Source organism: Rhea americana, unplaced genomic scaffold (genome assembly GCF_003343005.1).
Source record: "Rhea americana isolate MKP2758 unplaced genomic scaffold, rheAme1 scaffold_6, whole genome shotgun sequence".
Taxonomy (NCBI): Eukaryota; Metazoa; Chordata; class Aves; order Rheiformes; family Rheidae; genus Rhea; species Rhea americana.
In genome coordinates, this window is record NW_028186756.1 from 4,500,253 (window position 1) to 4,524,817 (window position 24,565).

Genomic DNA, 24,565 nt, shown 5'->3' on the forward strand with positions numbered 1-24,565 from the left:
TTATAAGCTCCTAGCTGAAACAGAACGTAGCAAAGTGCAAAGATAGCTTTTTCCCTTCAAGATGGGGGATGGGGGAAATATCCACCAATTTCATTACATTAATGTACGTGGGACACTTTGAACAGGGGGAGTGGGAAGGAGTCGTCTGTGGCAATTCAGCTTTTCCTGTAGTATCCACTGAGACGGTTGTTCATGTGGACAGTGGGAGGGCAAAAGAGTTGCTCTAGTGCTAATCTGAAATTTGGAAGGTGACTTCAGCTCTGTAGCCTGTCCTACTCTCCTTGTATCTCTCTGTGCCTCAGTTTTCCTTTTAAAAATGGGAGTACTAGGCCTGCTGTAACACTGCAGAAGGCCATGCTGGGAACTGCATCAGGAACTGGAACCCGATGTTTTGTGCAGTTCTGTTGAATTTGTAACTCTGATGATGCTGAAAATTGGAGGTTTCCAAGGATTGCCTCAGAAGCCTCCTTACCTTCTCTTCTACAAATATGTGCTCGTGGCTCACCTTTGACAAGAAGCTGTGCTTTGTCACGATTTGTTTGGCATGGAGCTTGGAGTCATGATGAAGTGTCCCTACAGACCTTTTTATTTTCTTTCTAACTACATTGCCTTGACAGAGTGACATGTTGCTGAAATGATGCATCAGAAAGATTTGTTAGGGAGTATGTTGGATTTTTTTTTTTAATTGAAAGCATTGTCATGAGTCTATTTGGAAGGCGTAAGCATCCAGTACCATTAGTGTCTGGGTTTGACTGGCAGATCCTTTTCCAGATGCATGGGGCAATTTTTTCTGCAGTGGCACCCTCTTACCTCAGCTAAACCTAATTGTGACAGAGCTGCTGTGGAAGAAGCAGTAGTGAGGTGGTAATACCTTCTGCAAGAGCTCGCCTCAACTCCGTTTGATGGGAGAAACCACCCAGCATGTCAGTTTTACTCCAGACTTTTTTGGTTATAGCACAGTCAATTAAAATGACAAAATGATGCATGATAGGAGGAAGAGCTTCATTATACTGTCGCTTGTACTTTGTAGTTTGCTTTTAAAGGTCTCTGTTCGCCATCACTCCTAATGAAGACCAGAAGCTGACAGTTTGCAGCAACCTCGTGCAAAGTGTAAATGCTTTGCAGTAACACCATGACAAATACCAGTTTGAGTTTTTGTTGTGTCTCTCGTAACTCTGTTAGAGATGTGAGTCTGAGAGGATTTTAATTTAACCCTGTTTTCATGATTGTGAGGCGTGGAAGCTGGGTTGGTTGTATTTATTCTACCTTAATATTGGGAAGACTAAGAAAATCTGGATTTGGACCACTCACAATAGTCTTCTGGATTTAACCTTATCAGGGTTCTCTGGTGATAGAACACATAGTGCTTTTAAGATCTAAGGGACTATATTTTTCAGGATTTTAAGGCCAAAATGTGTCAGCATAACCATACAGTCTGACTTCTTGCATATTGTGTGCTGTAGGATTATATTTAGCGTTTCCTTCGGAGGGAGGAATTCTTTCTCTGTAATATGTACACGTACAGGACAGTATAAGCCTTCTTCTCAGTCACGAAGTACTACATACTGCAGTGACATCTCCTGAAGGTGGACGAGAAGGAGGGAGAGGAGTGTCTGTAGCATGTGTAGGAAGCAGGAGTATGATGAATCAATACATTCTGACCTACACATCTGAGGTGATATTAGGTCCCAGTACTTGTGGACTTTGGAGCTTGTAAGAGCTGCCACACTGAGTTAGATCTCCTTTCAGCACACTTCCTACAGAGTTCTTCACAGTAAACCAGGAATGAATCTCTACATTTTCTAGTGCTTCCTTGGTGCTGGAACTGCACAATATGGAAATGCACAGTATTTGAATGTGTCCCCAAAGTGTTTGTGAAGATGAGAGCTTAATGAAGAAACTTACGGTGCTGAAAGAAACATGGTAAAAAGGAAGTAAGATAAACAGAAACATCTTTCTGTCCCTGCAGAAACTCAACCTATTGCATGAAGGTGTCCATGTCCTTGACGGTAGCAGAGAATGAATCTGGGCTTTGCTACAACAGCAAGATCAGATACCTGGAAAAATCAGAAGTCACTAAGAGAAAGACAATCTCCTGTCCTGATATTGAGGATTACAAAACAGCCAATCAAGAGCCGGACGTGGTATGGTACAAGGTAACTACCACTGTATGACTGCTGTTGTACTGAAACTCTAAAAAGCTGCCAGTGCTTTCACTCAGAGGCTTAGAAATGGCCTTTTCTGAGCCTTCAGCAGTTTGTGACTGGTATGGAGGGTGCTCTCCCAGTATTGTAGAAGTAAACCAAAGTACGGGCAAAATTATCCGGCATAGTCATTGACCAACAAAAATCCTTATCAGTGAGGCTGTTCTAACTGCTGCAGGCTACATTATACCTCAAATTGTGTTCCCGCACCGCTGTGCATCTGTATTACAGTTTCCACCATGGTGGGATGTCTGCTTACCTCATACTATAGTAGAAACAGTGGGAGACAACTTGAAACACAGCTAAAGTTCCATCAGCACTACCAAATTCGGTAGGGCTCCCTACTTAGTTTTTATGCAGTCCCTAATTAGTTTTTATGAAGGCCATTGGGTGATTTCACCGAGGCCTGCTAATTTTTACTAAAGTCTACTGGCCGATTTCACAGAGATGCAATTACTTTTGCTGAGGCTCATTGAATAATTTTACTGAGGTCTGTTAATTTTTACTGAGGTCTGTTAGGTACTTCTGTTACTCAGTAGGTAACTCTGCTGGCTGCACCTTCACCAAGGCCTCTGTGGTACCACCCACCACTTTCAGCAGCAGATACAGTGGTGATGTGTTGCCCTACCTCCGCAAGGGGCTAGGAGAATAATTAAAATCAGGATGTCAGGCAAGATGTGACCACAGGAAGATCTTGGCAAATTTTACTTTTTGTCTGGATCTGAACTGAAGTCTGTTGTTTGAAAAGCCCTAATGTATGAGGAGATAGGAGGAGACAGTGGAGAGGGAAAGAAAGATAAGAGTCAGAGGGAACAACAGATGTTGGGGCAAGAGCTTGATGGGGTTATTGGAAGATGGGAGATGGATTGCTGGTATAAAGAAGAATAAAAAAGGAGGATGACTTTAGGACACACTGGGTTCAGGTAATAAAGGCAATAATGTACAAAACAGTTAAATCCTAAGTTTTGAGGTCTTGATTGGTCAGCCTTGATAACATTCTTTGAAAATGGTTATTTGGTGAAATAAATAATATATGCAGAGCCACAGATTTTTTTACTCTTTAACAGGATTCATCAGAAAAGAACAATTTTAGAAGTTATTATCTATTTATATTTTTAATGAACTCTCACGTATTCCAGTTTATATTAACAAAACATTTGCCATAACTCAGTTAGATAAACAAGCTTTTTCTTTTAGCATTAAAGATGTTTCTCTCAGCATATGGGTGGATGCCTTCAGTGTTGTTCATGCATAAAATACATGTATTCAGTTAAGTCTGAAATCTTAAGAAAGAAAGTACTAGGATTACACTGTTTCTTGCCTTATCTATTTGTGTGTTATTGAACACTACATCACTGAAGATCTCATTCTACTAGAGCATGCTACAAAAATAATCTGACAGGAGTAATCTTCAGCTGTCATGGAGTAGAAATCAGCCTAAGGAAAATGCACATACAACCCCATATCAGTGATGCTTTGTGCTGACCAAAAATGGGAAAGGAAAGGCCTTTGTTCCTTAAATTCACATATTATCCGGGTTGCCCACGCAGGCTGTGTGACGCCAGCCTCAGTGTGACACCTGACTGACAAGCCATTGCCATGATGGAATTGAGCACAGCTGATGTTGTCGTTTGATGATAACTGCAGGTCAATCAAAGTCAGCAACCTTTGGTCTGGCTTGATAACGAGAAGAGACATTAATGGAATAACCTATTACATGTACCTGCTTATTCATAATTAATGATAAAGAGCCATCAGTTCAGTTTCTAGAAACACCTGTATTACCAGACTTGAGTCAGGAAGCTCAGTAATTTGAAATGTCAATAGTGATGTTATGCAGAAGGTATATATGCTGAGTTATCCCTGGAAACCTATACCTGGACTGGAGTTTTCTAAAATATTCTAAAGCTAGAATGGTACTAACTGTTAATAGAAATTAATCTCTACAAAAAAGCATAAATTCATTTATAATAATTGCTTGAATTTCAAAATAATATCATGAATACCATGATAACCCCTAGAAACCACACTGTGGCACTTAAGACTGTGCTGTGAAAGGCAAAGTATGTAACAAAAAGCCGGTGCCAGCTCCCAGGGAATGCTGTGGAGAGGTATTCTGGCTTAGGACGTGCCCCTCACTTCTTGAGGCTGGCATGTGTTTCCAGACCCAGCACACTGGATCCTCAGTTTTCGAGTGTGACTGATGAACGCAGGTGACATCAGCCATCTTCCCATGTAAATCTGCTGCAGAGGCATTTGAAGAGCAGTTGCTTTTTCATTATGTTGAATATTTAGTGAAAATCCTTATCCAGTGGCACAACATAAGTTGTCCAAAATAGAATAGTAGACAAATAAATATGAGGAAGTCTGTGGGGGTTCCTTCTTTATAACTTTCACTGAAAAGAGAAATGCTTGTGGCTGTGAAAGACCGCCAGTCCCCTCATAGTCTGGGAATTTGGACTTCTGGCCGAAGAACTGCCGTCACACGAGGCATTAACATGGGAGGCCTGCTGCGCACCACGCTCAGCCCGCTTCCAGAAGAGTTCTCTGTGTGGAGGGATTAACGAATCAGCGCCAATAATTGCATCTATTTAGAGGGAGTTAGCTGCAAGTTAAACATGCTCTTAAAATAATTAGGCATGAATGGATTTCTACATGCACGCTCAACAGGTAGTGATAAAACATTTGCTCTCAGGATTTGTTTTAACAGTAGTGTGGATTTCACTCCTTGCTAGAATTATGCTGTATGAAATACCTGGTTTTAAAGATTTCCACAATTAATGCCATTATTATTGTTCACACAGATCCGTTAGACCTGTTAGAAATGTTTTGACAAGAAGAATAAGGATTTTTTTGAAATAAATGTATGTGTCAAGGCAAGATTGAATGAACAGAATTTAAGAGTAAGAACAGTTTCATGAAAAAAATCAACTGGCAGTGGAAAAAAAAGTGTATTACATCTAGAAAGTAGAACCTTAATCCATCTCCACCACCTCTTTGCTATTACTGGGTTGAAAGAACAGCTGTGAAAACTGTCAGAGTGGCAGGTGAAGGACAGGTAGTTGTTATCTACCCTACAAAAACTAGAGTCATTGAGGTGCTACCAGGTAAAATGCCAAAGAAGAGAAAAAGAAGCATAATAATGAACAACCTAGTTATTGGAAAAAAACCAAAACTATTCTAGATGTGTAAGGAAAATAGCCTAGTAGAAGGAAACTTTGAGATTCTCCCATCAGTTAAATATGGTGCAAAACTAGAAAAGAACACAAAACCTGGTTAAATGAGCAACCCTCATACACTTTGGTACTTACTGGTTTGGGAAATTAGCAGACCTCTGATAAGAATACCTAGATTGTCTCCAGAATATGAAGACTGGTTAGATTTTCTTTATGGTTTGATTATTGGCCTTTTTATTGCTTAAAATAAATACGATTCTCCACCTTCCTTTGTTTTAGCTTTTAGTTTTGTAGGTTGAACTAGTCTGTGAAAAAACAGGCAGAATTAAACAGGCATTTTCAACATGTAGTTTGAAAGTCTGTGCAGACAACAGACGAAAAAGAGAAAGGCTTCTCCTCTTTGAGTGAGAAAAGATTAGAAATCAGTTTTAATGTGAAAAGTTTTAAGTGGACAAGAAAAGAAACAGATAGGAAGTCAGTGATACAGTTCCAGTAGAACCATTCCTCACTGTAAAACTGCACTATGTGCAAGCACTGTTTTTGTGCTGAATCTTTAATCTCTGCTGTAGTAAAGGTTTCACCCTCCATATTACAAACAAGCAGAATATAAAAATGTAAAGTACATAAAAGTGGGGATTTTTAATCTCTTCACTCCTATAATTTTCAAAATAAAATACCAAATATAAAAGAGGTGGCATATGGGGTCTTTCAGTGCTGCACTGAAAGGATGCACCTCTGAAATATGCTTGCTTTGTGTATTTTGGGCATTTTCTTCCTTCTAAATTAAGATTGAAAGAACTGCATCATAGTCTTTGCCTAGTGTTCAGATTCAGTTACTCCAAGCAGGTTTTTGATGCAGTTACATCACACCTTTGAACAGAGCTAAAAACTGAGTGTGAATCAGAAAGGGCATAATGGCATTTTCCTGCTCAGGAGCTCTCGAGCCATGTTAGTCTAATACAGTAACAAAAATAAGCTCTGATTCCTCTTTACACAGCAGACAGGAATCTTGTTTCTGTGCATTCTCTTGCATGAGTGTTAACTAAAGTTCACATGCAAGACCCAATTTTGCTTTCCTTACAACCATACTTAGGAGTAGGAAAGATAACACTCAGGGACAGGCAATAGAATTGCACAGTTTCAGTATTCAAAATCTGACCGCATAGTAACTGACTAAAATTTGCCCCAGTAGGCAATTTGATCCTCACATTTCAGGTGCGAGGGCAAAAGCTTGCTGTCCCGTCTTTTTTCTTCCTTATTATTATCATTTAATTAGAAACTGACATTGTGGATTTGGAACATTTGTGGATTCCCAGGAAAAAAATGTATTTGTGCCATTCTGATCACTTGCTCCCTTACAGAATATCTGCGCGAATCAGCATGCTTTCGTGTTTGGTTGTTTTATGAGAGGGCTTTGTTCTATTTTGTTTGCTCTATTTCCAACCCGGCTGTTGCAGCCAAGAACAGAAAATGAGCCATAGGTATGGGTTGACTTTTTACATGAATTGTTGAGCCTACTGCAGCTGATGCAAGATTGTTACTTGCAATCTGAGAGCTTTTTCTATGCTACCACACTGGGAGAGGGAATAGAGCAGCGTTTAAAGGTTCTTTGGCGCCTAGTTGTGTTGCTTTGTGTGCTCTGGGCAGCAGAATTAATCAGAGCCTGCAGAGTTGTCAGCAGTACTCCATGTTTGAGAGAAACTGATTTTCTTTGCAGACTGAGCACACTTGATGTTGAAGTTACTGAGAGACAATATGCATATAATCCTAAAGTACGATTTTAAAGAAACAGGGATAAGATTGTACCCATACTTTTATGCCAGAGTATTTAAAAGGTGCTCAATCATGGCTAACATTAGGGTGGCCAGGGACTGATCTGTGTGGCAAGGGTACATGATGTGAGGGAGGTGAGCAAGCAGCTTCCAAAGCTGTTCCCGTAGCTGTTCCATAATTCATGAGGATGATCCTAAATTTGCTAAATAACAACTTAGGTCTGCCTAGGGAAGTCAGAGAGAGCTGCAGACCATCAGTAGCATGTACAAGTCAGAGTACCCACATGGGAGTGGGATGCTGCAAAGGGCCTGGTAATGGGAAAAGACTGAATCAGAGCTCACACCTCATCAAGTGCCAGAGAAGCCAATGAGGAGACACAAGACCAGGCTTTTGCTCCAAAACTACTACTATTCTTCCTGTTTTTTTTTTTTTCTGTTGGTAAATGGTTCTAGCCTGAAACTGTGTAAAGTTTGCCTTCAGGCCGATTCTTAACAGACATTTTCTATACTTCCTTTAATCAGAAGGTGTATTTTAATGATCTGTCCTAAAGTAAAATAAACATATTGGCAGTTGTTCATCATGAAAAAGAGGAAATACTTCTTCACTGCTTCAAGGCGCCACATATGAAAGATGGCCCATGTGATACAGTGAGAGCTCTTGTACCTTAAAAACATTTCCGTTTCATTTTATATGCAATGTCTTCAAATTAAACCCATTTTTAGATCTCCATGCTGTCTGAAATTATATCTGAAACTGAATTTCAAGATATATTACAAAATACATTGAGATTGTTGTTTACTTGTGTATAGTACTGAAAATCTGGAAAAAATGCACTGTCTTTTGTTGAACAAGCTGGATAATTTTGGCATTTGATTTTTTTTTCTGCAGGAATGTAAGCCAAAAATGTGGAGAAGCATTGTAATTCAGAAGGGAAATACTCTCTTAATACAAGAGGTCCAGGAAGAAGATGGAGGAAATTATACCTGTGAACTGAAGTTTGAAGGCAAACTTATACGAAGAACAACCGAACTGAAGGTTACTGGTAAGAATCTTTGTTGTATGCAAGAGGAAAAAAATGAGTTTTAAAAGAAATAAGTGACTTGCATGTATCAGCAAATGTATTTGATAGAAGTGAGTGCAAACTCAACTCCAAATCCCAAGAGACAAGTCCTAGGTTCCCAAACTGGGAGAAATGTAGATCAGGTTCCTGTAAAATTCCACTGCAGACCTCTTCAGCCATTTGCACTGTACAAAACATGGAAATGCTAGTCATAAAGCAAAATGTAGAACAGACCCAAGTCCTCCCTATATGGTGGAAGAATTCAGACCCTGGTTTGGTCCCATCTTCCATGATAAACTGAGGGAAGGTTGGCTAAACATTTAAAACAGACTTCTGGTAGGGTTTGTTCCAGAATAAAATACAGCCAGAAGAATCATCATTAATTTATTTTTCTGTATGATTGTTCCATAATTTTATCATAGAATCAGTAAGGTTGCAAGGGACCTCTGGAGATCATCTAGTCCAGCCTCCCTGCTCAGGCCGAGTCACCTAGAGCATGTTAGACAGGGTTGCATCTAGGCGAGCCTTGAATATCTCCAGAGAAGGAGACTCCACCACCTCTCTGGGCAACCTGTTCCAGTGCTCCATCACTCTCACAATGAAGAAATTCCCCCTCACGTTCAGGCAGAACTTCCTGTGCTTCAATTTCTGCCCATTGCCTCTTGTCCTGTCACATGGGACAACTGAAAAGAGTTTGTCCCTGTCCCCTTGACACCCTCCCTTCAGGTGCTTATATACATTGATAAGATCATAAGATTATGTTTGGTTTAATTTATGATAATCAACTTCTGTAGTCTAGAGATTGTCCTCAGTGAAGAAGGTGGCACAACCTGCTCCTGGAATGAAGGTAGGAACATTCGACTGTTACGGGGAAGGCAGTCTGCCTCCCAGGAGGGTCATACACAGTAGGTATGTTTCTGAGTTCATGGAGTAGCCACTAATCAACAGTACGTTTCATCTGTTTTTGTCAGGTAACAGACATGAATGGCTAGAAAAGTACTGCCTACCTGTATGTTCCCGATTCTTTTACATTTCACTGTAGAACATGACATTTATAATAATTATTTTGCTTTCAGTGTCTGTGGAAGTTTCCAAATATCTGAAAATAGTAGCTTTTTTTTCAGTCTTTCACACAAAACCATGCAAACAAATGGTTAGGTGTTTTCCCATCTGTGTTTCGGCATATTGATCGAAATGGAGTCCTGCTTGAAGCAGTGATAAGATAAGTGGAATTTCACATTCTTGTATCAAACTGAATTAGTCTATATGATATTTCTAATGTGTTTTTGAAATACAATTCTTCCCTTTATTGTAAGCAAAATCCATTTGTCTTTTCTTATCATAATTCTTCATTTTAAATGAGTTCTTTTCCCTGAGTGTCAGGCTCATATATCATGCGATTCTTTCTTGTCCATTTTGACCATGGACAGATCTCTAAAGTATTGATTTGACCTACCCGACCCCAAACCTGTCAAATGAAGATGTAATACCTACCTTGTGAATAGTTGCTATCCTAGGTAGCATGCTGGTCTTCAACCTAAATATGAAATAAGTTTGACAAAGTGAAAATTAGGTGCATCTAATTCAATTCCACATGATGGATATTCTGTAGATAACAGATACTCTGTTCTCTCTCTCTCATCATGACCTTGCAAGAGCTCGTATCTTCTCTTCATTATTTGAACACTCTGGTATATTCATACTTCACAATTTAATGTATTTGCTGTAAACTGACTGTAGTAGATGTTGGAGCCATTTGTTCTATTAAAATGCCTATAACCTGAATTACTAAATATGTAAATATGGAATCTGAGAGTGTTTTTTTTTACAAAATGTTTGAGAATGAAGAGAATGTTAGCCTTGTAATTTGATGAGAAATTCATATTAAATTATATTTTGTTGAATTTGCAAAAGCCACATATATCATATGTTACCTAATCCATATTAGACACAGCAGCAAATAGCACAGCGGGGAAAAAGAAATCATCTTCATTTACATAAACAGTAGATGATTTTTAATCAAATACCTTTTCCCAGTTTAAAGGGTTTGGGAGACATATTTGGTTTTATGTGTTTGCTGTTTGAATCTCTTTAGGTATCTGCAATCAGCTAGTTAGTTTCTGTAGATGACAACCTGACTAGATAGATAAGAGCTCTGAATTTAATAGATAGGACCACTTAGGAATATTATCTTATAGCTTGATGTTTTACAGAGTTTCTTCTGTTTGTGTTTTGTTTCAGACTGTGAATTTTACTTGCAAGTAGCTTTCAGTTTTTATGGAGGGGTCAAAGAAAACTTATGCATTTCACTCAATTCTTTACACACTCTGATCAGATATTTGTACACATTGATAGGATCCTCCTGAGCCTTCTCTTCTCCAGGCTTAACAGTCCCAGCTGTCTCAGCCTCCCTTGTATGACAGACGCTCTGCTCCCTTAATCTTCTTTGACCCTTTACTGGACTTGTGTCAGTGTCCCGTGTCTCTGTCATACTGGGAAGCCCACAAGTGGACACGACACTCAGTATGTGGCCTCACCAGTGCTAAACAGAAGTTGTCCTAATGACAAATCTAATCTAATTTTCTAATGTAGCCCGGAAGACTGTTGGCCACCTTTGCCACAAAGGCACATTGCTGACCCATGTTCAACTAGACCCCAAGTCCTTCTCTGCAAAGCTGCTCTTCAGTTAGTTGGCCCCCAGCCTGTACTGGTGCATGGAGTTCCTCCCCAGGTGCAGGACTTGGCACTTTCCTTTGTTGAACTTCATGAGGTTCCTCTCTGCTCATTTCTCCAGCCTGTTGAGGTTCCTCTGAATGGCAGCAGAACCCTCTGGTGTTATCAAGCACTTCTCCCAGTTTTGTATCTTCAGCAAACTTGCTGAGGGTGCCCTTGGTTCCATTGTTCAGGAATTTGCTAAACAATATTGGCCTCAGTATTAACCCCTGAGGTACACCACTAGTGACTGGCCTCCAGCTGGACTAGATATTGCTGATCACAACCCATTGAGCCAGGCAGTTCAACCAGTTTTCAGTACAACTGAATATCCACTTATCTAGCTACTTCATTAATTTATCTATAAGGATGTTGGGGAGACAGTGTTGAAAGCTTTACTAAAGTCAAGACAAACAGCATCCATAGCTCTTCCTTCATCCTCTAAGCCAGTCATCTCATCATAGAAGGCTGTCAGGTTGTTCAAGCATGCCTTTTTTGCTTTGTAAGCCCATGTGGACTACTCCCAAGCACCTTTGTCCTTAGTATATTTAGAAATGACCTCCAGAAGGATTTTCTCCAACAGCTTTCCAGGAATAAAGGTGAGGCTGACGGGCTTGTAGTTTCCCAGATAGTACTTCTTGCTCTTTTTGGCAATAGGAGTGACATTGGCTTTTTCCAGTCCTCAGGAATTCTATCAAACTTCTTATGCAATATGTTTTCGTAGACAGTTATAAAAAGCTAACTGTACAAAAGATTAAGTGATGCAGTCATTTAAGGTTGGACTTGTCTAGCTACTGAGCATAAAGACCTTAATCTGGAAGGGGCATCAACATCAGGTGGAGCTGCCTCCTTTTAAGTTGTATGTTTACTTAGTCCAGTCCTGACATATGTCTGTTTTCAGCTTGTCTTAGAAATGCCCAATGTAAAGGCTTTCACAATCCCATTGGAAATCTGTTTCAGGGCTAATTAATCTTTAAAAACAAGACATTTTTTGGTAATCCAACCTAGATCCTTTCTTCTACCAACTAAGAAGATATCCACGCCTCTAGTGGATGTTGAGAACGGTTTTACAACTGCCTTTTATATATTGAAGACTACTGTCCCCTCTTTCCCAGACTAAACTCATTTTCTTCAGTCTTCCTAGTTAGATCATAAACATCTTATCATCACTGTTCTTCTCTGGCTTCTTTTTAATTTCGTTCCATTGTCCTTAAAATTTGGAAACAGCCTTCTAGCTGAGACGAGGTAGTTCTGAGTTGCAGATTCAACCTCTGCTATTGTCACTTGTGCTGACCTAAAGCAGTGACCTCATGGCACTCGGTCAGTAGGACTAGCTTGCCAAAGGCTAATTGTAAGCATTGTTACGGTTGTACGTACACATACAGCCTATATTCATCACAGAGAGAGAGAGACCTTCATCCAAATGCCTAAATATTTTCTCTGTCATCATCTGACTGGAGCTATATGTGTAAGGACCAAGATGATGTTCACGTGCCAATATTTTGCAGATAATCCCCCTCAAAACAAGAAGTTGAAGACCAAATGGAGTACAAGAGTAAATTGTTAAGACAGATTTTTTCCTTAATTCTTGTGGGACATCTGGCTTGCCATCTGTTCAGGGAAATGTGTTAATATTCTAACACTTTTTATCTTACCTTTTTTTTACTGAATTGCAGTGCCCCTGTGGTACAAGAGTCCATTCTATACGGAGCTTGGTGAAGTCCAGCCAACTGATTGAAAGCTTCCCTCAGCAAATAGTTAGTACAATTCAGCCAAAGCCAAAAGCACATTTGCTGCCAGCTGCTGTGGCTTTCTTTTTGTGAAAGAAAGTGTGCCTATCACACAGCCAAGCGATGTTAGCAGCAAAATTAGTGCAAAGCTCTTTTACTGCAAGGAAACAGTCAATGCCAGCTTTTCAGAGGGAGTGTGATCACATCTACTTTCCTATCATAGAATCATAGAACTCTCTGTACTTGTGGTCATGACGCAGCAGATAAAATAGTGACAGTAAGTTTAAGTTCCAGTAAACCTGGGCATGAGAATGTAAAAACACAGGGCTCCCTCTGACTTGAATGTATCTTAGTATAATGTTTGAGACTGTGTCTCTGCCACTATCTGTTCTGAAGGCCACCTACAAGCTGTGATAACTGCAGGGAAATGCAGGGATGAGAGCCTTCAGGCCAGGTTGTTGGGGCACTGGACCACGTTATTTCCTTAACTGAAAATAAATTCTCATCATAAGACATTACTATACCAAGAGGAGCCGAGGATGAGACCTGAGCTCAGGTTGTTGAACCTTCTGCTCTGCAGAAATCACTGTCAGTGAGTACTGCTGAAGGCTTAGCAACACAGCTCTGACAGCTTTATCACTACTCACCTGTAATGCAGATGTGGAAAAGAAAATATGGCCTACTGTTTTTGGAGGTTGTTTCCTCTGCAGAGACTTTCTAATGCTGTTTCTATTACTCTTGCTTATTAACATGCCTGAGCTGGTGTTTATGTACAAGTGCTCGAGTTCCTCTAACAATATAGATTTTGAACAGCAAGACCCTGTTGGTTACTGCCAGCAGCTATGGTAACCTGAAATTGTTATGAGAGTGAAGAGTTATTCTGACAGTGAAGCAGGCCACCCTGTGGCCCCCTCGAGCAAGGAGAGCTGTACTGCCATGTCGGGAGAGGAGGCTTCGGTTAGATTCACTGCATCTTTTCAGATACTCACTGAAGTATGCAATGTTTCAAATACCAGTGAAGTCAATGAAGTGATTTATTGTAAGTCCTCTCAGCTTGCGATATGGATGTGTATTGTACGTGCATCATGTAGAATGGAGGTCTGCTTTTGTGGGAATTGCACATGGAGATGTGATAGAAGATGATCTGATACTTATTTTCCCCCTAGTTGCCATACCTGCCATGCTTGTGCCCTCCAGACAGTATCTTTCAGAATCAGTGAGGAGAAGAGTAGAAAGAAATGACCAGTATTTGTCATTTAGGATATACTGCTGTTTGTACTGAATGAGAATTGTGCATCTAAAGAAAATCAGAAGACCCCAAAACTCAGGCATACGCCAGGTAACTATTCAAACCTCTTTGTGCAACAGATTGACACTACTAAGGTATGAAAACAACTGTGCTAGGTTTTTGGACAGGCTATGTTTTGCAAGGAAATGGATGCATCTTCTGTTAAGTCTCCAAATAACCTTCAGCAATGGCACCTGCTAGTAGATGAGTGGTGGTGCGTTCTGGTACTGAGTTCTAAAGCAAATGCCCAGTGTTATTTCTGAGACAATTCAAATAGAAAAACTAAAAGCCATTTATGGTTTCAATGGTAATTATCCAGTAAAATAATGCAGGCAAATGAACAAACAAATCACATGACTATGGCGTATTTGGGACCATCAGTACATAAATACTTATCATAAATTCTTGACTGGTTTATCCAATTTTTGCTAAATCTTGGTTCATATTTTCCCACTGATTGTAAGACAAGTATCTTGCCTTTTGTACAGTCACATCGCATCTAGCACATCATGAGTTTTTAGTCCTCTCTGGCGATTCTGGTAGTTATGGCAATGATTATATAAAATAATTGGTATTCATATGTAAATGGAGTATAGGCACCTAAAAACTTGAAATCAGAATAAATGCAGAACTGAAAATTTGAGTCATGGAAAGCTGCAGGAAAATTTTAAGATGCAGGAGCCAGCAGCAGTATTATAACTTGCTGTTGGAGCAGATAGTCAGACAGGTTGATGATATTCAAGACTAAGGCAGATGTGATCCCGTAGCCTGATCAAAGTTAATTACAAACAAGAGGGCAGTAGCAGATTATGCGAAAATGACTGTATTTGCTGTTTTATTAACTATCCAGGTATTATTCAAACAAACTTCCACCAAAGTCATTAGTGTTATTAGAAGGTGTAGAAGGGGTTGCTTATCTTGCTGTGTTGGGATGAGTGCGGGGCTGTTGCGGGGTGGCTCTAGGCCAGTGCATGTAAGGACAGCATCATCCCAGGCTCTGCCTTTCCTCAGCTTGGGCCTCTGTCTTGCCCTCTCGCTTTTGCAGACCCAGGCTCATTTAGGTATAGACGGGGAGTTCCTGCTTCCTTTCTTCTTTCTCTAACTAAGCCATAGTATTTATTAGTTGCTGGAAGATACTTGTAAGAAAAAGCTTCTGGAGTAGTAGATGGAAACTTAAAGCTATCAACGTAATGTCTGGCTGTGGTTAAGTAAGCAAAAGGGATCTGGGCTGTATGAATAGCTGAGCAGAACACAAATATTTTGTAGAAGGGGCTAGTTAGACATAGCATGTGGCTGGCAAGGTCATCTTATGGCTAAGATGGTTAAGGTATGGGAGCAAGCAAGCAGGGTGATAAAAGGTTTCAGAGGTTATAGCACTTCCAGGGCTGTAAAGAAACGACTTGCAGTATAGAATATATTCAAAAATATTTCGATACAAAGTACTTCAAAGTACAAAATCCTGAGCTATGTTCGTTTTTGGAAAGCACCAGTAAGCCATGTGTAAGTCTTGGTGTTTGGGTGCATTTAGTAATAATAGATTGTCAACAAAATAGTTTTTTCATCAGCAGTTCTTTGAGGTTTTGTTAGATTATGCAGACAGATGTGAAACAAGTCTTGTCAGCCTGCTTCACGGAAGGAACATGACAACAGCATTATCTGTTATCAAGTAGTGTGTAACCCTTTGAGTCTCTGTAAGAAAATTATGTGTTTTTGCTTTGCTTCTTGGCAGCTTTATTGTCAACAAACAAGTGAGATTAGCACATATGACCTTATTCAATTTTTAATCTCCAGAGCCTCTAAAACCTGAAAATCTAACAAGAACTTCCAGTGTTTAATTAGAGTATAAATTAAAGTACAGTCAAATAGATGATAAGAACATACTAATATAAAATTACAGATATTCAGCAATATCATAATTTATTAATATTTTAAAATGGCAGTGTTTTTTAAGATGCAACTATACTATTCAGTTAAAAAAATCAAATAATGTATTGTTTTTGAAATGCAATTTTAGGCTACCTTCTGCTTTCCCCAACTCTCTACCAGCCAATTTACCCTGTCTAATATATAGCAATATTGCCATAGCTTTTGGGAGGAAAAGGTGCAGTTGAGAAAAATACAGGTTGTGTTCACCTGTTGCTTCAGTATTTTTCCCGTTTAGCAATCTGTAGAGAGACAACAGTGCAGAAAGGGAAAATGTGGCCTTGTCACCTCACCCAGAAATGTCATCCCTTCGTAAGCCCAGTGCCTGGCACGAGTGTCATTTCAGCACAGTGCAGGACACGGTGTCTCTCAAGATGTAATAGGAGCTTGAGGAGAGAGCGACCCTCCTGCGCAAGCGTGAGCCCTCCTGCTCCGGGCACGAGCGGGATCCCCGGCAGATGTGCCGTCTTGCAGCAAGGTGCTTTTCCATGGACAGCTCTGTTAGCGGGAGATTTCACCTTGCCCTTTCTGCTCCCTTTGCGAAGAAGTGATTTGTGAACTTGAACCAGGGAATTATTTTCCAGTTTGACAGCAGAAGGTAGCCATGCAACTGACTTTATAAACTGCTAGTGATGAATTGGAGTGACATATGGGAATTACTGGGCCACTCTATCCGGCAGCCCTGTCCTCTGAGTTGCCTTCAACACCACTCTGTTTTCATCTCCATCATATTCTTCTTACAGACTGCTAAAATGCCTGGCTGGTTCTAAAAGTCATTTATACAGCAATATTTGTTTTGACCATCGTAAATGACAAATTATTCCACATGGATAGAAGAATTGAATGATTCTGCTTGAATTCACTATTTGCTCATAGTTTTGCAATTAAATTATTTCAAATCTCATTACATTCCCCACTTTTCAAATTACACCTGCTGTTACTCCTAGGTTTTGTTCGTGTGTTTGGGACCCTTTTGTGAGCATAAGCTCATAAATGGTGATTTGCTATTGTTGCACCAAGGGGGTGAATCAGAATCAGATTTTAAAATGCCAGCAATTAGTCATAGTTTCCAGCAACTCAAGGTACAGACACAGAGAGAAGCTATTACAGAGCAAGTGAGGACATGAACTCACAGTAATTCTACTGTTTTGTGGCTGTTGCTTATCTTAACATTTTTAACCCACTGTAAACTGGGAATGCTATTTCACATTAATAGCATACCCAGGGTCTAATGACGCGTTGGCGGGTACCAAGGCCAGTGATAAGCTTACGCCTGCAGTCGTCTGTGCACGCGAAGGCACATCAGTTTACAATAGGTAGAGAGTTACCAACAGTCACACAAATGCCACGTTGACAGTCTTGGCTTGTCGTCAGCTTCCAAGCAGCAACAGCAAAAGCTGTTCAGTAAAATTAAAAGTGTTTTAGAACTGAACTGAAACATCTTGCTTGGAATTCAGGCTATTATAAGAGTTTTACTTTTTAAATGTAAAATACAAGAATTGTTGTTCTTTTAAAAATCTCAAAACGTTTAATTCTGGTTCTGCCCCAAGAGCATTATTTTTTGGCACAAGCAGTTTAGAGAATCTACAATGAATTTATGCAGTGCTTCAGTGTTGCTTACGTAATTGCTTATCCAAAAAAGCACTTCAGCTCCAAAAGGTCGCTGAGCTCTGAATGTTGTTGTGCAGATGGGAACTGGGTATACATTAAAAAAAAAAAAAGAAAAACAAGAAATGGGCAGCATGAGAGACAGACATACTGGATACGGATCACAACACGCAGTGGCAATCTTGGCTTCCTTATTGAAGGATTTGGGATTCTCTTTTTGATATAGATGATGTATTCAGCATCTCACGCTCCCCTTGCCGGTTAGTAGTGTAAGCTTCAGGGCCACTTCTTTGGGAATGGGTGAAATCCCTGTTGTTGCCACCATTTTATCATCAATAAGGCAGTAGTGTGTTGGTTAGAGTATTGTCTCGGTTTCAGTTTAGTAATTTTAACATGAAAGATCCTATTGCAACATTCTGTATTTCCTATCTCGTTCTGTTTTGATTGTCACTTCTGCTTAGTGACCTGATAGGTTTTCATTTGATTTGTGAATGTATGTTTTTTTAATGATGCGTATAGCTAATCAGGTGTATTACTAGTGCCTTTCTGCTTTCTTAAATTAGTTTTCTGGTAGTTCCTATTTCAAAAATTTCACAGGAAATTTCTCTCAGAATGCCAGAATTTTCAGCAAATGCAGACTGTAGTTCCTGATCAACACTAACCATCTCACCTTATCCCTAGGATTTTGAAGGTGCTTGATTTGCAGGGGTATTTTCAGTACAATTTTTGGCCAGTGGATCTGATGAGTGCTGCTAGCTTCCCCCTTTCGTATTTATTTATATTTTCAAGCACGGGTCAGAGTGCTTGTTGTGTCAAATAAAGCAGAAAATATTTCAAAAAAAGCCTAAAGCAGCCTCTGAATTTTCCTGATGAAACAGGCTGAAAACTACCTCAAGGTAAAAGTTGGTGAAGTGTATACGGCGGGAGTGACCCTGTCCTGCAGGGTTTGCTGACAGAAATGGGAAGAATTTGCTGCATTTAGAGCTGCTTCTCTTTTCCTGGAAACCGCTGCTGAACTCCTCCTTCTAGAGAGGTATTTTCTTAGCGCCGCATTTCCAAATGAAAAATTTTCCCCGCCGAGGGGTCACCAGACGGGCAGCGCGTCCTCCCGGCTGCGGGGCCTGGGAACCAGCCTTGCCCTCCGCCCTCCCCTCCCCGCTCGGCGGCTCCAGCCCGCCGCCTTCGCGCGATCGTGGCGCTGCCTTTGCTCCCCGGCGGACTCCCCTGCCTGGGGGGTTAATAAGCCCCCAAGATTTGCGCCGGGCCGGACAGTACCGTTGCGACTCGGGGGGCTGGTGTGAGCCGAGGGCCGTGTTTAGGGTGGTGAGGGCTGCAGGGCCTGCTTCTCGTCCAGAGCACCTTTCAGCATTTTCTTGCATCAAGGGCTTTTACCAATATTTAGTCCAAAAGAAAGAATAGGTGAATTCTAGAGAAGCATATGGTTGTGGGAAAAATACTTACAAAAGCAAAAGAAGAAGAGAAAAGCAATTTGCTCGTGACTAGAGCTATTGTAAATGTCAAAAGTAAACACTTTCTTTTTAATTTAGAAGAGAATTCTTCGAGTAGACAAGCTAGATTTACAGAAATTCTGCTCTTCTAGTAGAGATGCTACAAACTATGTTTGGGAACAGAAAATCCTCCCTGCTTCCTTCTGATGTTGCCATGTTAAAATGCCTAACATTTACCTCATATCTAGAGTGATATTTTCTTGCTGTGGTAACTTATAGCAAGGCTTCATCCTTTCTCCTTGTTTGCAGTGACTTGGTGCAGTGTCAGGGAATTGCTTTTTCATTAACTGCAAAAGGACAGAACAATACCTTCCCAAATAACTTTTTACTGAGATCTTTTGTACGGAGAATTTTGACCGGGAACCTAAGTTCCCACTAGAACATTAGTAGGAGATGCTGGTTTTATATAAATGATGCATTATATCTCATAGTATTTTGATATTTGAAAGGAAGCCTGCCTTTTTGTGACAGAAACCAAGTCAGAAATGGGTCAAGTGCTGACAAATATGATACTAAAAGACCAGGAAATTAATTTCACAGCTGGGTTCTCAAGCCACTGCAGAAATAACGGTCTATTTAAAGCAACACGTAGGAGGTGCCAAAAATTAGAGTTTACTGCGATGTATTTTATGTGGTTTGTATTGGTGTTCATCCAGGTCCGTGTTTGGTAAACACTCGGTTTCGTTTCGTGCTCTGGTTCTGATGCCGAGGAGCTGCGCCTCGGCCAGCGGCGCCCCGTTCCGCGCGGAGAGGCCGGGCCCGCGCGCAGGCGCAGGCGCAGGTGCGCTGCCCTCCGCGGCCGCCGCGCCTTCCCTCCGCCGCTCCGCCTCCGTAGCCACCTCAGGCGAACACGGGACCGCGTGCTTTCGGTGGCCACGTTTGGAAAACGGGGCAAATTCCGTGCCTCTCTGCCCGTGCGCTTTACTGAAACCCAGTGAGGCGCGGAGGTTTCCGCACCTGCCCCGAGGAGCCCGGCAGCGGCACGGCGCGGCTGCCCGCTCCCCCGGGCGCCGCCACGCCGGCGGTTCTGCTCCGTCCTCGAACGCCGCCCCCTCGCCCGCCGCCCCGCGAGGGCGCGGTGGCCGGGCCGTGCTGCGCCGTGCGGGCTCCAGGGGCGCCTCGGCGAAGGCGGCGAGCCGCGGCCTGACCGCGGGCGAAGGGAGCGCGAGCCCCTCGCGGCTGCTGCGAGAGCCGTGGGAACGGCGCGGCCGCGGGGCGGCAACGCGCCGAACCCGCCGGGGTAAAGGCCCTTCGGCTTTCAGCCCCCCAAGCCATCCGGATCGATGGCTTTCCTCTTCACCTGAGTGACCTGTTAATGTAGGAACTGGTGAAAAATGAGTCTGGAAGATAAGCATTGGGTGTTATCTCCGTATTTCCTGGAGAAATTACATCAGATACAAGTTGTAGGGGAATGAGAAATGTAGCAATATGCTGCAGTCTATGAATTATATATAGTGTCAGTTCTCTTGGCGCTTTGCTTACAGCTTCACAAACTGCTTTCCTGTCTTATGAACATGCAAAGTAATTAGAATGGCAAATAACGGTAGTGTTTATTGACCTGTGATGCCCCCTGGTTCTCTGTCATGTTCTTGAACATCATCTATTTCTTTTTCCTTCTGCCTTAAATCAGCAGTTTGCAGTTTGTAGCATTGATTATTTGGTATTGTCTAATTTATTGATGTGGACAACCAAGATTTCCACACCTGCTATCAGTTGCTAATTTATCCAACGATCTGTCACTGTGCACAGCTACTGCAGCTCCTTGGATCATTTGCTATATACTGTAGATGTCAGCTGTGAGCTCCCCCTGTAAGAACTGCCTTTTTTTCTGGGAGCTGCTGAGCTACAGGTACATTCTCGACGTGTATCATGCTTTCAGTAGCAGAGGTGATTTAGTGTAAATGATAGGATTGTGGCTTTTTTGCCCACAACGGTGAGGTAAAGCACAGCCATAGAAATAAACCTCTACGTTTTCATTTCCTGTGTGAAAATGTAGGCTGGATGCTCATTCTTCTTTATTAATAAATACTTAGATAGATAGCGAGAGAGATACATAGACATGGAGAAACACTGCCCCTGAAATGATTTTATAATGGTAAAATAGATGCATGCATGTGAGCAGATTGCTTCACCCACTAAAATTCAGCCTTGCCACCCTCCTGGAGAAACATCTTAAATCTTGAGTAATGTTTGGTCTCATAACAAAGGCATGAGGATGGGAAGCAAAGAGTATCTAGTGCCTTTGAAATGACTGGAGAAATTTTAGTAGGTGAACAGTAGTACCATTAGCTGGGGATGGAGGTTATGTTTTCTTTGCACGAGGCTGAAGCCTTTCCGAGCTGGTTTATGCTGCAGAGTGCTTGTGGCTGAATATCAGAGATGAAAAGTCGTGCTGTGGAAGGAATAGTGCCCACCGCTGAATTGTCAGCACTATTTCTTGCTGCACTTATGTGATCCTCAAAGGTGTCTTATTCAAGTGCCTGTTTGGCCTGACCCTGTTTAGCTTATGAGATCTGACAGTGCTAGTATTGCTGCAGGCTCTGATGCTACTCGTATGATGTTCACCAGAAGACTGAAGCTAATAACTTACCAATGTCTGCTCTGTGCCTTGCAATTTCTAAGTTGAAGGGACACACAAAACCATGTTTGGTGTTTTAAGTACCCTCCTCTCTTTAATACTGTGGAGCAGGATGGAGTACATACTCTGAATTTTTCTCATGACCAGCCAAGCTATTTTTTGCCTTTGATTGTATTGATTGACCTCTTGCAAGCAGGAAAAAGATAAGTGTTGAACTGAATTTTTGTATAGGTGTTTATAACTCTGGTTTAATTCAAAAGATAGGTAGCTACTAGGTTACATAAGGCTTTCAAGTACTAGTTTATCTACTGTATGTGCTGAATGGTTTTGCAATGCAAGTGTGTTTCAGTAAGTAAAATCTATTTGAAACCAATGGGAAGGGAATGGAAGTGATTAAACTTTTCATAGAATCATAGAATGGTAAGGTTAGATCTCTGAGAGATCATCTAGTCCAACCCTCAGCATAGCCCATATGGGGATTGAACGCCCGACCTTGGTGTTAGCAGCACCATGCTCTAACCAACCGAGCTGAATCTGTCCCCCATCTTTTTCTTTGGCTTAGAATGAAAAGTTCTCAAAGATACGGTTATTGCAAGCCTTATGGACTGAAGTACTCTGAGAGTGTAGGAAATAATAGGGCATAGATTTGCCAACAAAAAAGATTAAACAGTAAAATTAATAAACAAGATGGTTGTTTGTTTGTAGGGCAGCTTTGGGTTGTTTTCTTCTGTAGTTCTTTCTGGTAGAGCCAACCTATGCACCAGAAGTATTATTTCTGCTGCTAAAAGCCAGTTTGTCCCTTGGACTTTGATTTTTTCATTTTGGCTGGTGCCTGTTGTGTTGATAATCTGTAATGTGGATACGTGTCTGCCAGGATTGGATCTAAGATAATTTCATAATGGCTTGGGATGATAAAAGGCCTTTGGGTATACCGAAGAAGACTGGATTCAAACACCAGATGGCTTTTCGTGTGTATAGAGTGTATATCCCATTAGCAATCCAGTTGTGGATAGCTGAGTTGCCCCATCTTGAGCCATGACTGGCTATAGCTTTTGGCAGGGAGGGCTGTGATTTGCCATCAGCTGTATATGCCCTTACGGCTTCTCTGGAATACACTAACATGCTTGTTTTTCTTTGTAAATTGGAAAAGAGGGGCATCTGGAACAAGGGGAGTGTGGCTCTGCCAGGACTCTGACAGCTCTGCGACCTCCAAGTGGCCTCAGCAACTGTGTTTAGGCAGATGCTTTTAAGGGGAATGTTGTTATCTGCGGATGTGCAGGGACATATGACTGTCTGTGCACAGTGAAGTGATCCAATTTAAAGATGTCATTTCAATCGCGTTTCTCTCGGGACACAAGACACTGCAGAAATGCAAGCAGCTTAACTGTAAATAAAATGAGAGGTGTTTGGTCACTGGCATTGGTTGCAGTGCGAGAAGAGGGGCTCGAGGATGCTGTCGGAAGGACTGGCAGGGCAGAAAGGAAGACCCTTGGGAATTGAGTGGGTTTGCTGGTGTAAAAGTCAGTGTGAAACTGATGAGAATCCCAGCCTAAATATCAGTGAAGAAATGTGAGTTTCCCCCTAAATTTACAAGTTCTGTTGAAGGAGAATTTTAACATTTTCCCCCCATATTTTTCCCCCCACTTTTTTTCCTTTAATAGCAAAAATTCGATTCTAGGCTAAAACTGCAGCTTTTCTGTGGGGAATCATGGTCAAGGGAGGGAAGTCGTGGTTTTCTGTACTACAAAGCTTTTTCCATCAATGCACAAAGAAGCTAGGAGATGGAGGTCAGTCCCAAAAGGCGATGTGGCCAGCCTTTGTGGTGGTGCCTGCACCTCCAGCAGTGACCAGGTCTGTTAAGGCCTATCTTTAACAGCTTTCGTAGAGCCAATAGTTTACTTATATACTGAAGCTGATTCATTTGGGGTTGTTTGGGGCAAACTTATCAAAGTGGATTTTCTCTTACATATTAGAGCCTTTCCATATAGGACAATTCAAGTTGCTATGAAATATGCTAACATGCCTGCAGCAGGGTAGTAACGCGTGGGTATTTCAGACCATTCCCTCAAGGAGAGCTACCAAAGCAGTTATTCTGCAAAAGCAGTCACAGGAGAAGCAGGGCTAAAATGTGCATGTTGTACAGTTCTATACGCAGGGAAAAAAGAATACCCTTTTGGGGGGTTTATTTCTAAATTCTAGTCTCTCTCCACTTTCCAAACATGAATAATTCATAGTATCAGTACTAGAATTGTGTATTTCACAAGCAGATATTGAGATTTTTTTTCAGCTGGATCGCATGACATGCAGAAGAGATTAATGTGACCCATTGTACACTGAGGAAGAGAAGTGGGAATTGCATGTATTAATTCAATGCAGAAGACATTTGATGGAGAGAATTAAAGATGGTTCCTTCTCATTAAGTTGTGGGAGGTTCAGAGCAATGGCTTTCAGCATCTCCGAGAGCTCTGGCTACCTGCCACCATATCCATATTCCCCATCAGCCCAGACCTCGTTTTAATATTTAAAATTGTGCCTGTTTTCTTTCTCTAGCCCTCGAAAGGGCTTTAATTTCTCTTCTTGTTCTGCCAGTGTTGTAGCTGCTACAGCTGTTGCTGTCACATTTAATAAGGAGTTTGCAGTGTTTAAATATTGCGCTGCTGCACCAGCTTTTCTTTGGCATAAGGAAAAGGCTTGGTTGCTGAGGACGAGGAGTTCCTCGCTGGCTCTGTGGGTGTTGGGGCTTTAGCACAAGGTGCTGAGACTCCATGATGCCCCATCAGTCGCACAGACAGTGGGCACCGGGCCGCACTGAGGTCCCCGTGCTATCTGGTGCTGTAACGCCGTCGTCAGCAAAAGGGTTGTTGTGCCCCGAGATAACACCGCCTCATGCAAAGCTCTATCTTCCCAGTTTGCCCGGGGACTTGGGTGTCGGTAGTTGCAGGTCTTTCACGTGGGAATTTTAACTCTTGCGAGTTGGCCACGTTATAGCCCTGACCTAGCAGTTG

General features: G+C 41.6%; 1 protein-coding gene across 2 annotated transcripts in view; it reads left to right on the forward strand.

The window, feature by feature from the left end:
* The window catches only part of IL1RAPL2 (interleukin 1 receptor accessory protein like 2), a 373,876-nt gene that overhangs the window by 205,177 nt on the left and 144,134 nt on the right, over positions 1–24,565 (forward strand). For both annotated transcript variants that reach the window (XM_085319646.1, XM_085319647.1), the window contains 2 exons: positions 1,970–2,156; positions 8,042–8,195. In XM_085319646.1, the coding sequence (XP_085175772.1) occupies positions 1,970–2,156; positions 8,042–8,195 (341 nt within the window). The remainder of the gene's footprint in view (positions 1–1,969; positions 2,157–8,041; positions 8,196–24,565) is intronic.